This window comes from Cavia porcellus, unplaced genomic scaffold, assembly GCF_034190915.1.
Source record: "Cavia porcellus strain 051 isolate PalLab524CR breed Dunkin Hartley unplaced genomic scaffold, mCavPor4.1 scaffold_19, whole genome shotgun sequence".
Taxonomy (NCBI): Eukaryota; Metazoa; Chordata; class Mammalia; order Rodentia; family Caviidae; genus Cavia; species Cavia porcellus.
In genome coordinates, this window is record NW_026947502.1 from 64,767,387 (window position 1) to 64,779,417 (window position 12,031).

Consider the following 12,031-nt stretch of genomic DNA (forward strand, 5'->3'; position numbering starts at 1 on the left):
GTGCGGTCAGAGGGTCCCTCACATGCGCAGACAATAAAAACCCCTTGATTTTACATGAGAGCTGGATCCTTGGGGCCTTCTTCGCGACGGAGATCTTACAGCTCTATTAAGCCCTCCTAGCAAATTGCTGAATTCAAGGGTAGTCTTGGCATCCTTAAGACAGTCCCCAAATTTATATAAACTTTAGATCCCCCCAAAACTAGGGCCATCCACTATATAGCCTACAGCAAGAATATGGGGTCAGAGGAGCTAGGGTGTAAAGAGGTGAGTAACCCCAGACCTTGAACCCAAGATGTTGCCATGTCCTGGGATTAGGAGACACTTATCTCAGGGGACATAGCAAGGATTAACTGGGTTGGAAGCAGCAGTTGCCACTGGCTCACTTTAGATTTCTTGGGCTGACGACAAACATTATCTGGATTGTTGTGAGTTGTTAAGGCCCGTACCATACAATGGGGGCAATGAACCTATAGGAATTCCCCACAGCATCTTACTTGTTTAAGCACATACGGTAAAGACAGGACAGGACAACCTTAACCCATAAGAAAAGGAACAGCTGCAGAGCTGGGCTACAGGGGTCAGGATGGCTACAGGCAGAGAATGGTGACTCATCATGGCTTGAACGACCTGCAGATGTGGCTTGCTCACAACTCCTGAACTCAGCCTTAAGGAGATCATCACCACTATCCAAGGATCACTGTGACTGCTGATCTTAGGGTCTCTACAGCAGACTGTATGGCCCAGCCCATACCAGCATGCCTGGCTACTTGCCTTTCTTATAGCATAAAGGCAACACTGTTCTCATTGAGGAATGTGGTCTGTGTCCCCTCCCTCTAATCCTGGGCAGAACTCTGTGCCTGCCTTGACCCACAAGGTCTGGCAGGAATGACACTGTGACTTCAAGGCTGTATTATAAGGTTCTCTCTTTTTTTTTTTTATTGGTACCAGGGATCGAACTCATGACTGCCTGCTTGCAAGGCAGGCGCTTATGCCGCTGAGTTAAATCCCCAGCCCCGATTATAAGGTTCTATAAGGTACTGTACTATCTCAAGAAGCTTACCCTGAGAATCAGCTGCCAAGCTCCAAGGAAGCCAGGCCACATGGAAAAGCCAAATACAAGTGTATGACAGCCTCAGACAGTCCTTCCCACAGCCAGTACCAACCACCAAGGATGCGAGACTTTAAATGGCTGCATGTGCAAGTTAGACAAGCATAAGGAAGCTCTAGAATTTTAAATATAATAAAATGTTTTTCATTATTTGAAGCCACTGAGGTTAGGTAACAAGACATTTTAAAAGCATACAATTTCTTTCTATAAAAGGTAAGGAAATTGGCAGTTCCAAAGAGAAAAATGGAAGCCCATTTGACTGCAATGTGGGAGCTGGATGTCATGGAAGGACACAAATGCTGAGATACCATATATGGCCATGCCGGGACACAAGCCTGATGGCCTTCCTGAGGCCCCTCAAGGTAAGCCTTTCTCTGTCTTTTCAGTTAGTATTGCAACACTTTAGGCTCATCCTTCTACTCTGACTTGGAATGTAAGTTGTGGCCTATGGGTTTAATGGGTTCATAAACTCCCTGCTGGTGACACTGAACACAGGCAACCTGAAGACTAAAGGTAATGGGAAAGAAAGCCATCCCAATTTTACTGCATGTAAGATTAAACTAACACATGAGGCTGGAACATACCAGAGCTACATATTCAAGAGTAACAACACAGTACTGTACACACAAGTTGACAAAGCTTATTTAAAACATCATAATTTGAACTGGGTGTGACACTTGAGCTAGCACACACATTCAATCCCAGCACTCTGGAGGCTGAGGCAGGAAGATCACATCGAGTTCCTGGCAAGCCTAAATTAGATAGTAAGACCTGTATCAAAAACAACAACAAAAAAACATGATTTACTCTACTTACTTAGTGAGACAGGGTAAAAAAAGAACTCCTGACTCCCAAGTAAAGCTCCCCCCAAACACATACCCAAAAGGACAATATAGTCCAACTGTTTATCATGAGACAGTGGCAGGAATATATCCTAGTACATCCACCCTGTGGGTATCAAGCAATCAATTTGGAAAAATTTCATACAGTTTCTTGGGGGGGGGGTTGTTTCAGCTTGTTCTTTGGTAGTGTAACTTGAACTTAGATCCTTTACACTGAGCTATAACTCCAAACTTTTTATTCTTTGAAATAGAGTCTCACTAAGTTGCTAAAGTACCCAGGCTAGACTCAAACTTTTTTGATCGCATGGTATTGGGATTAAAGGCACACGCCACCATGTCAGGTTTCCAGCTTTTTGTTTTTCCTGAAAACCACAAAAAAAAAAAAAGTGGGTATTAAACAATCTCATTAAAAACATAGGGCTGGGGATATAGCTCAGTGACACAGCACCTGCTTGCAAGAGCAAGATCCTGAGTTTCTCAGTACCAAAAAATAAAAACAAAACAAAACAAAAAAAACCACAATGTGTTGGGCATAGTGTCACACATCTGAAATTACAACTACCTAGGAGACTGACACAAGAGGGTTACAACTTAGAGGCCTACCTGTGCAATTTTAACAAGACACTGACTCAAAATTTGAAGAAAAAAATTAGAATGGTCTAGAGACTTTCTTAGGAGGCAAGGTACTTGCCTAGCACATACAGGTTCTGGGTTTAATTCCCGGTATCTAAGAATTCCAAAAGCTACTCTGTAGCTGTACCTGTACAAGTGCACAGCTTTGCTATCATCTGGGTTTTTTTTTTTTTTTTAAACAAGATCTCACTATGTAGTCCAGGCTTTTATAGGTAAATGGATGCAACTTTAGACCATGTTCATTAGTAAAATAAACCACACATGTAAACATCCTATCGTCTCTGAAAGAAGCTGAAACAATATATGTATATGTGTATGTACATTTGTATGTACATAAAAAAAAATAGGGGCTGGGGAGTTAGCTCAGTGGCATAAGCACCTACCTTGCAAGCATGCGGTCCTGAGTTTGATCCCCAGTGAAAGGGTTGCTGGCCCTGACAGGACACTCTAGCCAAAAAAGCCTCAGCTGGAGTTAGGGGGCTCCTGCCCCACCCCCGCCCCTATAGATTACCTATAACCCTATACCCCCATCCCTAAGAACCTGTCCCTGGCGCCAAACGTGTGCCAATGAAATACCTGTGCATCTCTAAAGGCCATAGGGCACTGCCCTATGATTAGACTATTTATATTCCCCCAGGCCACGTGTCCCAGAGAGAGATCGCCAGATTCCAGCGGCCAGTGCGCCAGTCTTCTCTCCCCATGTTCCCGAAATAAAGGCCTCTTTTGTGTTATACTCCTCAACTTTTAGAAGCATCTTTTATTCTCTGAAGATAATCCTAACACCCAGTACCAATAAAAAAAAAATAGCTAAGATAGTTATACTACTGATTTCACTGAAGAAAAAGGTTTGTGCCAGTATTATTCCGACAACTGAATGCAGATATGTTGTGCTCTAGGTTAATGATTTCGTAATGATAATGCATAATAAATGTTACCATTGTTGCCCTGATCGAAATGTTCTGAAATTTTGTTATTTTTTTCTCCTTGACATAAAATGAAATTTAGAGAAAAAAAAAAAAAAAAAAAAAAAAAACAAGATCTCACTATTTAGCCAGGCTGGCCCCCAATTTGCGAACCTCTTGTGCCACCATGCCTGGTGAAAGGTTTGGCCCAGACAGGACACTGTAGCCAGGAAAGCCACAGCCGGAAGCAGGAAGCCCCATCTTGCCCTGCCCCTAGGAAGTTACCTGTGACGCCATCTTCCCGCCCCTGGGAATTTACATATGGCGCCAAACCTAGGACCAATGGGCTACCTATGTATCCCTAATGCCCGCCTTAGGTTCCACCCCAAACCGAGGCTATTTACAGGCCCCCACGCCGCGTGTCCGCCGGAGAGATCGCCGGACGCCAGCGGTGGGGGTTGCCGGTCATCTCTCTCCGTGTTCTCAGAATAAAGGCCGCTTTTTATTTTATATTTCTCATCTTTTGTTAATATTTTTCATCTTTTGGAAATAACTCTATCACCTGGCTTGTGTTCAGGTGACATTAAGAAAATCTAAGGTCCATTTATTAGGTGTGGACAAAATAATCAAAAGAAAGAGAATATTAAACCTGCTCCACTAAAAAGTTCGTTTAAACAAAAATTACATCTATTTTTTAAGCTAACCAATATATAAAAACCAGAAGAGAAAACGAGTCTCAAATTGAGTAATCCCAGTACTCAAGTGGTTGAGACAGGAGGATCGCCATGAGTGTGAGACCCTGCCTCAAAAAAGAATAAGAAAATTCGTCTCAGTTTGAGCGAAACCTACGCTGCGGCCGCCGTTTCATCCCGGCAACGCAATGAAGCCAAAGAAAGGGCCAGCGACCCGCGCGCAGTTACACAAAGAGGCGTGGCCGGGAAATTCAGAGGCTGGCCAGCCTTCACTTCCGGCACCTGTGAAACATCTGTCCCTCCCCAAACGCGGAAGTGAGAAGTGAGACCGCGGAAGCCGGTGCACTCCAAGGCGCTGGACTGCCAGGAGCAGTTCCTTGGAACCGGAAGGTGGCCTGGTTGCCGGAAACCGTAATCGGAGTGCCCAGACACCACCAGGAAGTGTACCTTCTCGGAACCAAAAGGCGGCCGGACCGCCGGAAGCCTTAGCTTCCGGGACAGGAATCAGGCCGCCGGAGACCCCGACTGGGGCAGTCAGTAACCGATTTCTCTGTAAGGCAGAGAGCGGAACCAGTAGCATGGCGGGCCTGGAGCTCCTGTCGGACCAGGGCTACCGGGTGGACGGGCGGCGCGCTGGAGAGCTGCGCAAGATACAGGCACGGATGGGCGTGTTCGCGCAGGCCGACGGCTCAGCGTATATCGAGCAAGGCAACACCAAGGCGCTGGCGGTAGTCTATGGGCCGCACGAGGCGAGTGTGCGGTGCGGGAGCGGCGGGGCGATGGGGAGCGTCTGTTTACGCAGCTGAGGACCGAGTAAACGCCAAGGTCTTCACAGTGCTGCTTCGGGTGGGCCCTGCACTCCTTTCTGCGGTTCTTCGACGTGCCAGGCTCTGCCACTGGTTCCCTTACCTCTCAACTTCCATGTCAAGATGAGCCTCTGCGATCCACTACAACACGCCTCCCTGCCTTTCTGCACCTACCACTTCGAACGTCAGTTTTACTTTCTCGTCATCTGCCTTCTCCCCAGAATCATAAATTTCTGAATAGGGTCTTTAAATAAAACAGTCTGCCTTTATTGCTGTGTGGTCAACACTGTAACAGGGCCTGTACAGCGCAGAAATGTAAAAAATGTCTGCTCAGTGCAAGTGCGTGTTTGGGAGCTCAGCTCTCTAAAACGTGGAAAAAGCTAGGCGTGGTGGGGCTGGACAGGAAGATACCCTCGAGTTTGAGGCCATCCTGGGTTACACTGTGAGTTTAATGCCAGCCTGAAATACACAGCTAGACCCACAAAACTACAGGCCACAGTAGAAACAAGGATGGCATTTCTGCAGAGCAAAATGATGACTGGTGGGGCAAGAGGTGAGAATTACAAATGAGGTTACAGAGATTTTAGGGAAGTGAGGACCAGGCTTGCCAGGGCTTTGTAGACCAAAAAAAGGATTTGGAATTATATCATATACGTAAAGGGAGGTCTTTGGAAGGTAAGTGGAATGTGAGCATGGAGGTGAGACAGAATCAGACAATGCGTGTGAACACACCAGATAGAGAATGGGTTAGGAGGAAATGGAGCAAGCATGGATAGAGGCATGCACAACAGAGGTGATAGTAACTTGGACTGGCAAGTGACTCACCCCTCAGCTATGTTTTGGAAATAAAGTAGCTGCCTCTGAGACTGGAGGGAGAGAAGAAAGGGAGCTTGAATTACAGAGGACTGGGGAATATGACCTGGGTCTTTTTTTCCGGTACCAGGGATCAAACTCACAACCTTGTGTTTGCCACGCAGGCACTTGTGCCACTGAGCTAAATCTCCAGCCCTTAGGGAATATGAGCTGGAAGAGATATTCTTTCTCTTCCAGATTCGGGGCTCCCGGTCTCGAGCCCTGCCTGACCGGGCCCTGGTGAACTGTCAGTACAGTTCAGCAACCTTCAGCACAGGTGAGCGCAAACGACGGGCACATGGGGACCGAAAGTCCTGTGAGATGGGCCTTCAACTACGCCAGACTTTTGAGGCAGCCATCCTCACACAGCTGCATCCACGCTCCCAGATTGACATCTATGTACAGGTAAGCCTGCTATAGCTCTCAACCAGGGGACTGGAGTGTATCGGGAGCTGAAGTGCTAGATGGTAGTGGGATAGCAGGTCTAATAAGACTTATAACTTCCCAAGGTGGGATGTCTCTGCAGGTGCTGCAGGCAGATGGTGGGACGTACGCAGCTTGTGTGAATGCAGCCACACTGGCAGTGCTGGATGCTGGGATACCCATGCGGGACTTTGTATGTGCGTGTTCAGCTGGTTTTGTGGATGGCACAGCGCTGGCAGATCTCAGTCATGTGGAAGAAGCAGCTGGTGGTCCCCAGCTAGCCCTGGCACTACTGCCAGCCTCAGGCCAAATTGCACTACTTGAGATGGATGCCCGGCTGCATGAGGACCACCTAGAGTGGGTGCTAGAAGCTGCTGCCCAGGCTGCCCGGGACGTACATACACTGCTGGACCGTGTGGTCCGACAGCATGTGCGTGAAGCCAGTATCTTGCTGGGGGACTAATCACCTGGCCACTTATGTCCAGAATAAATCCCTGTTTCTCTGCTCAACATGTCTCACTGTACAGTGCTTCCAGAGCAGCTCAAAGTCCAGCAGAGCCAGGTCTGGTGCTACCTGGGCTTGACCTGCGTACTACCCTCTCACATGAACTACATACCTTTTTGTAGTCTCAGTATTCAAACTCTGAAGAGGAAAACAGGAGGGGAGTGAGGTGATGTTGTCCCTGGGTGGCAAGAGCCTTCTGGACCATGAAGAGCCACATCCCAAAATAGCCTGTCATGCTTACCTCAGCACAAAGACAGAGAGAACTTGGCTGGCTGTGAGTACCCATTATAAAGATGCAGGGCAAGAGGCTGGACTAATCCCTCTCCCCTTGGGAGCTTTCTGGGCCTTTTTCGCTCTCAAACTACAGCAAGCCCCTCCTTGTTCTTCGCTGATCATTTCCCCTCAGTTCGGACCTTCCCCCTGGCTCACCATGCACTTTTTTTTTTTTTTTTTTTTTTTTTTTTTTTTTTTGTCTTTTTCCTTTTTATTGGTACCGGGGGATCAAACTCACGACTGCCTGCTTGCAAGGCAGGCGCTTATGCCGCTGAGCTAAATCCCCAGCCCCCTCACCATGCACTCTTTAGCAAACCCATCCACCCAACTATCTTCAGATGTGCCTGAGCCCTGGCCTGGACAAGAACAATATACTCCCCACTTTGTGCTCCACACTCCCTAGATCTATTGAAGCCCATTTCGCCCTGCAGTTCGATGTACAGCTTCCCTCCAAGAGCTTACATCTGATGGTCCTTGAACCAGCATCCAGGTGACTACCAGGACGCACCCACTGTCGTTTTTTGGTTGCCGACATCCATTAAAAAATGATCTTCCAATGCTTGAGCCTCCTTCACGGAAGGCCTTTCTGGCCCTTCCACTCACACACTGTCATCAGGCCCTCAGACAGGCATCCGTGCTCCAACGGCCGCCCCCGGCTCTCCACCCACCTGCCCTGTGCGTGGTCGGTCCTCTGAAACCTGTCAGCCTTTCAGTCGGCGCTTTGTCGTTGCCTCCTACTATTCTGGGAGTGGGCAACTTCACTGCTCGCTTCCGGCGTGATTGGTACGGCCCTCTCGTAGGCCCTGCCCAATCAAATGCTCAGCCCAGGCCCCGATCCCGCCCCTTTCCCATGCTCCACAGCTCTGAGACTGCGCAATAGGTAAGGCAGGAGTGGTGAAGTGTTGTGAGCATGCGTAGCGCCAGCGCGAAGGCGGGATCTGCCGGGGCCGGGAGTGCGGGCAGGCGCGGGGCCCCGGGTCTGACAGAAGTGGAGCGCGCTCCACTGTCTTACCTGGCTGCGGGAGCCAGGTACCCAAGCCGCAAGCCCTGCCCCTCTCCGCTATGGGCCTCCTGTCGGACCCGGTGCGTCGGCGCGCTCTTGCCCGCCTCGTACTGCGCCTGAACGCGCCGCTCTGGTGAGGATGGGCTCTAGGGAGGCGGGGCCGAGGCCCTGGTTAGAATTATTACAGGCTTCGCTCACAGCCAGGGTCCCTGCGGCTCTCCGCACCTTCACCCCCGCCCCACGCCGTCTGCATCACGCGGTGTCAGGCCCGGGGTTCAGCTGGATGCCGTGACTCTCGGTCTATCTTAGATCCTTGTGTCCCGTGGTGCGGAGGTAGTAGCCTCAGCTGGCGTCCCAGGACCACTAATTAGCTCACTGAATCTCTCTGTCCTCTCTCGCAGCCTGCTGAGTTATGTGGCGGGCATTGCCTGGTTTTTGGCGCTGGCTTTCCCGCCACTGACCCAGCGCACTTACATGTCCGAGAACGCCATGGGGTCCACCATGGTGGAAGAACAGTTTGTGGGCGGAGACCGCGCCCGGATGTTTGCTCGGGACTTCGCTGCATACCGCAGAAAGTCTGGGTGAGTGGCAGAGCAGTGGACAAGGGGAAAACACCTGTGGCTACGGCTAGGGACCTCTACACAGAATTCTCTTTGTGTTTTCAGGGCTCTGCCAGTGGCCTGGCTGGAGCGGACGATGCGGTCAGTAGGGCTGGAGGTCTACACGCAGAGTTTCTCCCGAAAACTGCCCTTCCCAGATGAGACCCACGAGCGCTATGTATTGAGGGAGGGGGTGTACCTGGGACAAAAAAGCACCTTTCCGGGGTGGCCTGGGCTGACAGTCATGTTGGAGGGTGACTGGGGGCCATGAAAGTCAGTGGGAGGGATGATCTAGAGCCTCGAAGAGCCCTTGTGATGAGCCCTGTGTGGCCAGGAGAGTGGGAGAAGAGGCTTCAGCCCTCTGCTGTGGAATTACAATGAGGCTTCTCCCACCAATTCCTTGTGCAGATGGTGTCCGGAACCAACGTGTACGGCATCTTGCGGGCCCCTCGTGCTGCCAGCACCGAATCCCTGGTGCTCACTGTACCTTGTGGCCCAGACTCTACCAATAGCCAGGCTGTGGGGCTGCTTCTAGCACTTGCTGCCCATTTCCGAGGTGAGGCTCTGGGTCTGCTGGCCAGGGACAGTTTGACCAATGCTCCAGGCCCCGGTGACCCTACCTTTGGCCTCCAGGGCAGATATACTGGGCCAAAGATATCATCTTCCTATTGACTGAACATGATCTTCTGGGCACTGAGGCTTGGCTTGAAGCCTACCACGACATCAATGTTACTGGTAGGTGCTCTTACCATGTCTTGTCATGGTCCTTCTCGGGGTCAATTGTCCTCACCATTGCCCCTTCTGATGCTTGTGTGCTTGACTCTACAGGCATGCAATCATCTTCCCTGCAGGGCCGGGCTGGGGCCATTCAGGCAGCAGTGGCCCTGGAGCTGAGCAGTGATGTAGTCACCAGCCTGGATGTGATTGTGGAGGGACTCAATGGACAGCTGCCCAATCTTGATCTCCTGAACCTCTTCCAGACCTTCTGCCAGAAAGGGGGGCTGTTATGTACACTTCAGGGCAAGGTGGGACCACCTGCTTGGGAGCACAGGGCCTCTGGTGAGGGGTTTATCTGATCCTCTCCCTATGCCTCCAAAGCTGCAATCCCAGGACTGGACATCACTGGACGGACCACTGCAGGGGCTGCAGACACTGCTGCTGATGGTTCTGCGGCAGGCCTCTGGCCGTCCCCATGGTCCTCATGGCCTCTTCCTGCGCTATGGAGTAGAGGCTCTCACCCTTCGTGGAATCAATAGCTTCCGCCAATACAAGTATGACTTGGTAGCAGTGGGAAAGTAAGTAGCCCTTGCTCCTTTTCCCATGTTCAGGGCAGTGTCAGCAGGGTTGAAGGAGAGATGGCCAACCTTACATCTACTGCATACCTGACTGACAGGGCTTTAGAGGGAATGTTCCGCAAGCTCAACCATCTCCTAGAACGCCTGCACCAGTCCTTCTTCTTCTACCTGCTCCCTGCTCTCTCCCGATTCGTCTCCATTGGCCTCTACATGCCTGCTGCCGGCTTCTTGCTCCTGGTCCTTGGTCTCAAGATATCCTGTACCTGCACTGTCCACTTGTAGCCAGGATTGAATCCCCTCAACTCTAGGCTGGGGGCGGTCCTTCATCTTGCTCTAGGGATGGGGTGGGGGAGAACCTTGGGCCTCTACCAACAGATCCCATCATACCTTTTATGGCATCCTTGATGCATACCATGCTCTGGAGCTGTGGATGCAACTGCATGAGACTGGAATGGGCCCTGAGGAAGATGGGGGGTCCCCTCGACCCAGCACTTTCCTCCTCCCATCACAGGTGATGACACCCCTCTCTGCTGTTTGGGTTAGCTTCTAGGGCCTCAGGTGGTACTTTCTGCTGTCACTTAGCATCAGCCAGGGAGGAGGTGGTGCTGGGCTGTCTTGGCCCATGACCATCTTCAAGTACCATGTGCCCTTTAGGGTGTAGGGTTGGCCTCGCTCGTCGCACCCCTTCTGATCTCTCAGGCTGTGGGCCTAGCCCTCTACATCCTGCCTGTGATGGGCCAACATGTGGCCACCCAACACTTTCCAGTATCTGAGGCTGAGGCTGTGGTGCTGACACTGCTGGCAATTTACGCAGCGGGCCTGGCCCTTCCACACAACACCCACCGGTGAGGCACTGGGCGGGGCAGGTGGAGGCAAGAGCACCTGGATATGAAGGTAGGCTGCCTGTGAGCCTTTCTCTTTGCAGGATGATGACCGCACAGGCTCTAGACAGGGGATGGATGGCCCTGAAACTGGTGGCCCTGATTTACTTAGCACTACAGCTGGGCTGCATTATCCTAACAAACTTCTCACTGGGCTTCCTGCTAGCTGCCACCATGGTGCCTACTGCTGTACTCACCAAGCCCCATGGGCCCCGGTATGTAGTAATTGGTACCCACCTCTCTCAGTGTGCCCCTCACCACATAGCCCACCTTCATTCGGTCTACTGCCTCCCACAGCAGTTTTCTCTGACTTTGCTACTCTACCCAGGCCACTGTATGCTGCCCTATTGGTGTTGACCAGCCCAGCAGCCATGCTCCTGGGCAGCCTGTTCCTGTGGCGAGAACTGCAGGAGATGCCGCTGTCACTGGCGGAGGGCTGGCAGCTTTTCCTGTCAGCATTGGCACAGGGTGTGCTAGAGCACCACACTTACGGCTCCCTGCTCTTTCCACTGCTGGCCTTGGGCCTTTATCCCTGCTGGCTGCTCTTCTGGAATGTGCTTTTCTGGAAGTAAGATCTGCTGTCTGGACACATGTTGGAACAGGGCTCCCCAAGTCCTCCATCTACCTCCTCCCTGGAAAATAAATAAATGATCTGTTTCAGTTCTTTGGGCTCCTGGCTCGCTTTCATCCAGGCGTCTGAATGGTGGGCTGGGTGTTGCCACATACCTTCTTCCTGAAGGAACTGCCCAAATGGTGTCGTTACTGTGGCACTGCTGTCAGGAGGAGAGCTCAGCATCAAGAGAGCCACATGTGATCTTGGCCCAAGCTTTAAAAGAACAGGTACATGCTCAGCCGTAGAAGCAACATCCTGACCCAAAGGTTGTCTGGTGCTGGGACAGGAATGGACCTAAGAACAAAGGGGCAACATAGGGCAGGGACAATACCTGAAGCTGAGCTGACACCCAGAAGCAATGAGCAGTGAGAACGCCAGAGTGGGAGGGCACTGACAGACCAGCACAGAGAAGAGCAGGGGTTTTTGGGTTTTGAGTTTTGTTTGTTTCATCAAGACAGGGTTTCACTATGTAATTCTGGCTGGTCATGAACTCACTATACAGTGTAGGCTGACCTCAGACTTGCAGCAGTCCACCTCTTGAGTGCTGGGATTGCAAGAGTGCATTACCATACCCACCTTAAGCTGATTATTGTACCTAGATTTA

General features: G+C 50.9%; 3 protein-coding genes across 5 annotated transcripts in view; 2 read left to right on the forward strand and 1 right to left on the reverse strand.

Annotated features, from left to right (window-relative positions):
• The window catches only part of Oplah (5-oxoprolinase, ATP-hydrolysing), a 33,541-nt gene extending 25,695 nt beyond the window's left edge, over positions 1-7,846 (reverse strand). Inside the window, exon 1 of the mRNA XM_005000878.3 lies at positions 7,705-7,846. The gene's annotated coding sequence lies outside the window, so the exon portion shown is untranslated. The remainder of the gene's footprint in view (positions 1-7,704) is intronic.
• On the forward strand, positions 4,499-6,768 carry Exosc4 (exosome component 4). Its single transcript, XM_003463682.5, has 3 exons — positions 4,499-4,926; positions 6,034-6,240; positions 6,362-6,768. The coding sequence occupies exons 1-3, from the start codon at positions 4,756-4,758 to the stop codon at positions 6,719-6,721; spliced, it is 738 nt and encodes a 245-aa protein (XP_003463730.1). The 5' UTR covers positions 4,499-4,755; the 3' UTR covers positions 6,722-6,768.
• On the forward strand, positions 6,830-11,478 carry Gpaa1 (glycosylphosphatidylinositol anchor attachment 1). 3 transcript variants are annotated; one of them, XM_013145749.2, is made up of 12 exons: positions 6,830-7,037; positions 8,441-8,620; positions 8,705-8,816; positions 9,047-9,194; positions 9,272-9,373; positions 9,467-9,663; positions 9,737-9,933; positions 10,032-10,185; positions 10,349-10,444; positions 10,588-10,778; positions 10,859-11,029; positions 11,143-11,478. In XM_013145749.2, the coding sequence occupies exons 1-12, from the start codon at positions 6,997-6,999 to the stop codon at positions 11,384-11,386; spliced, it is 1,833 nt and encodes a 610-aa protein (XP_013001203.1). In that variant the 5' UTR covers positions 6,830-6,996; the 3' UTR covers positions 11,387-11,478. The 3 variants fall into 3 exon arrangements, with proteins under 3 accessions (XP_013001203.1, XP_003463731.1, XP_013001204.1); XM_003463683.4 differs by lacking the exon at positions 6,830-7,037 and adding an exon at positions 7,947-8,172; XM_013145750.2 differs by lacking the exons at positions 6,830-7,037; positions 10,032-10,185 and adding an exon at positions 7,947-8,172 and having other exon boundaries at positions 10,309-10,444.
• The last annotated feature ends 553 nt before the right edge of the window (positions 11,479-12,031 follow it).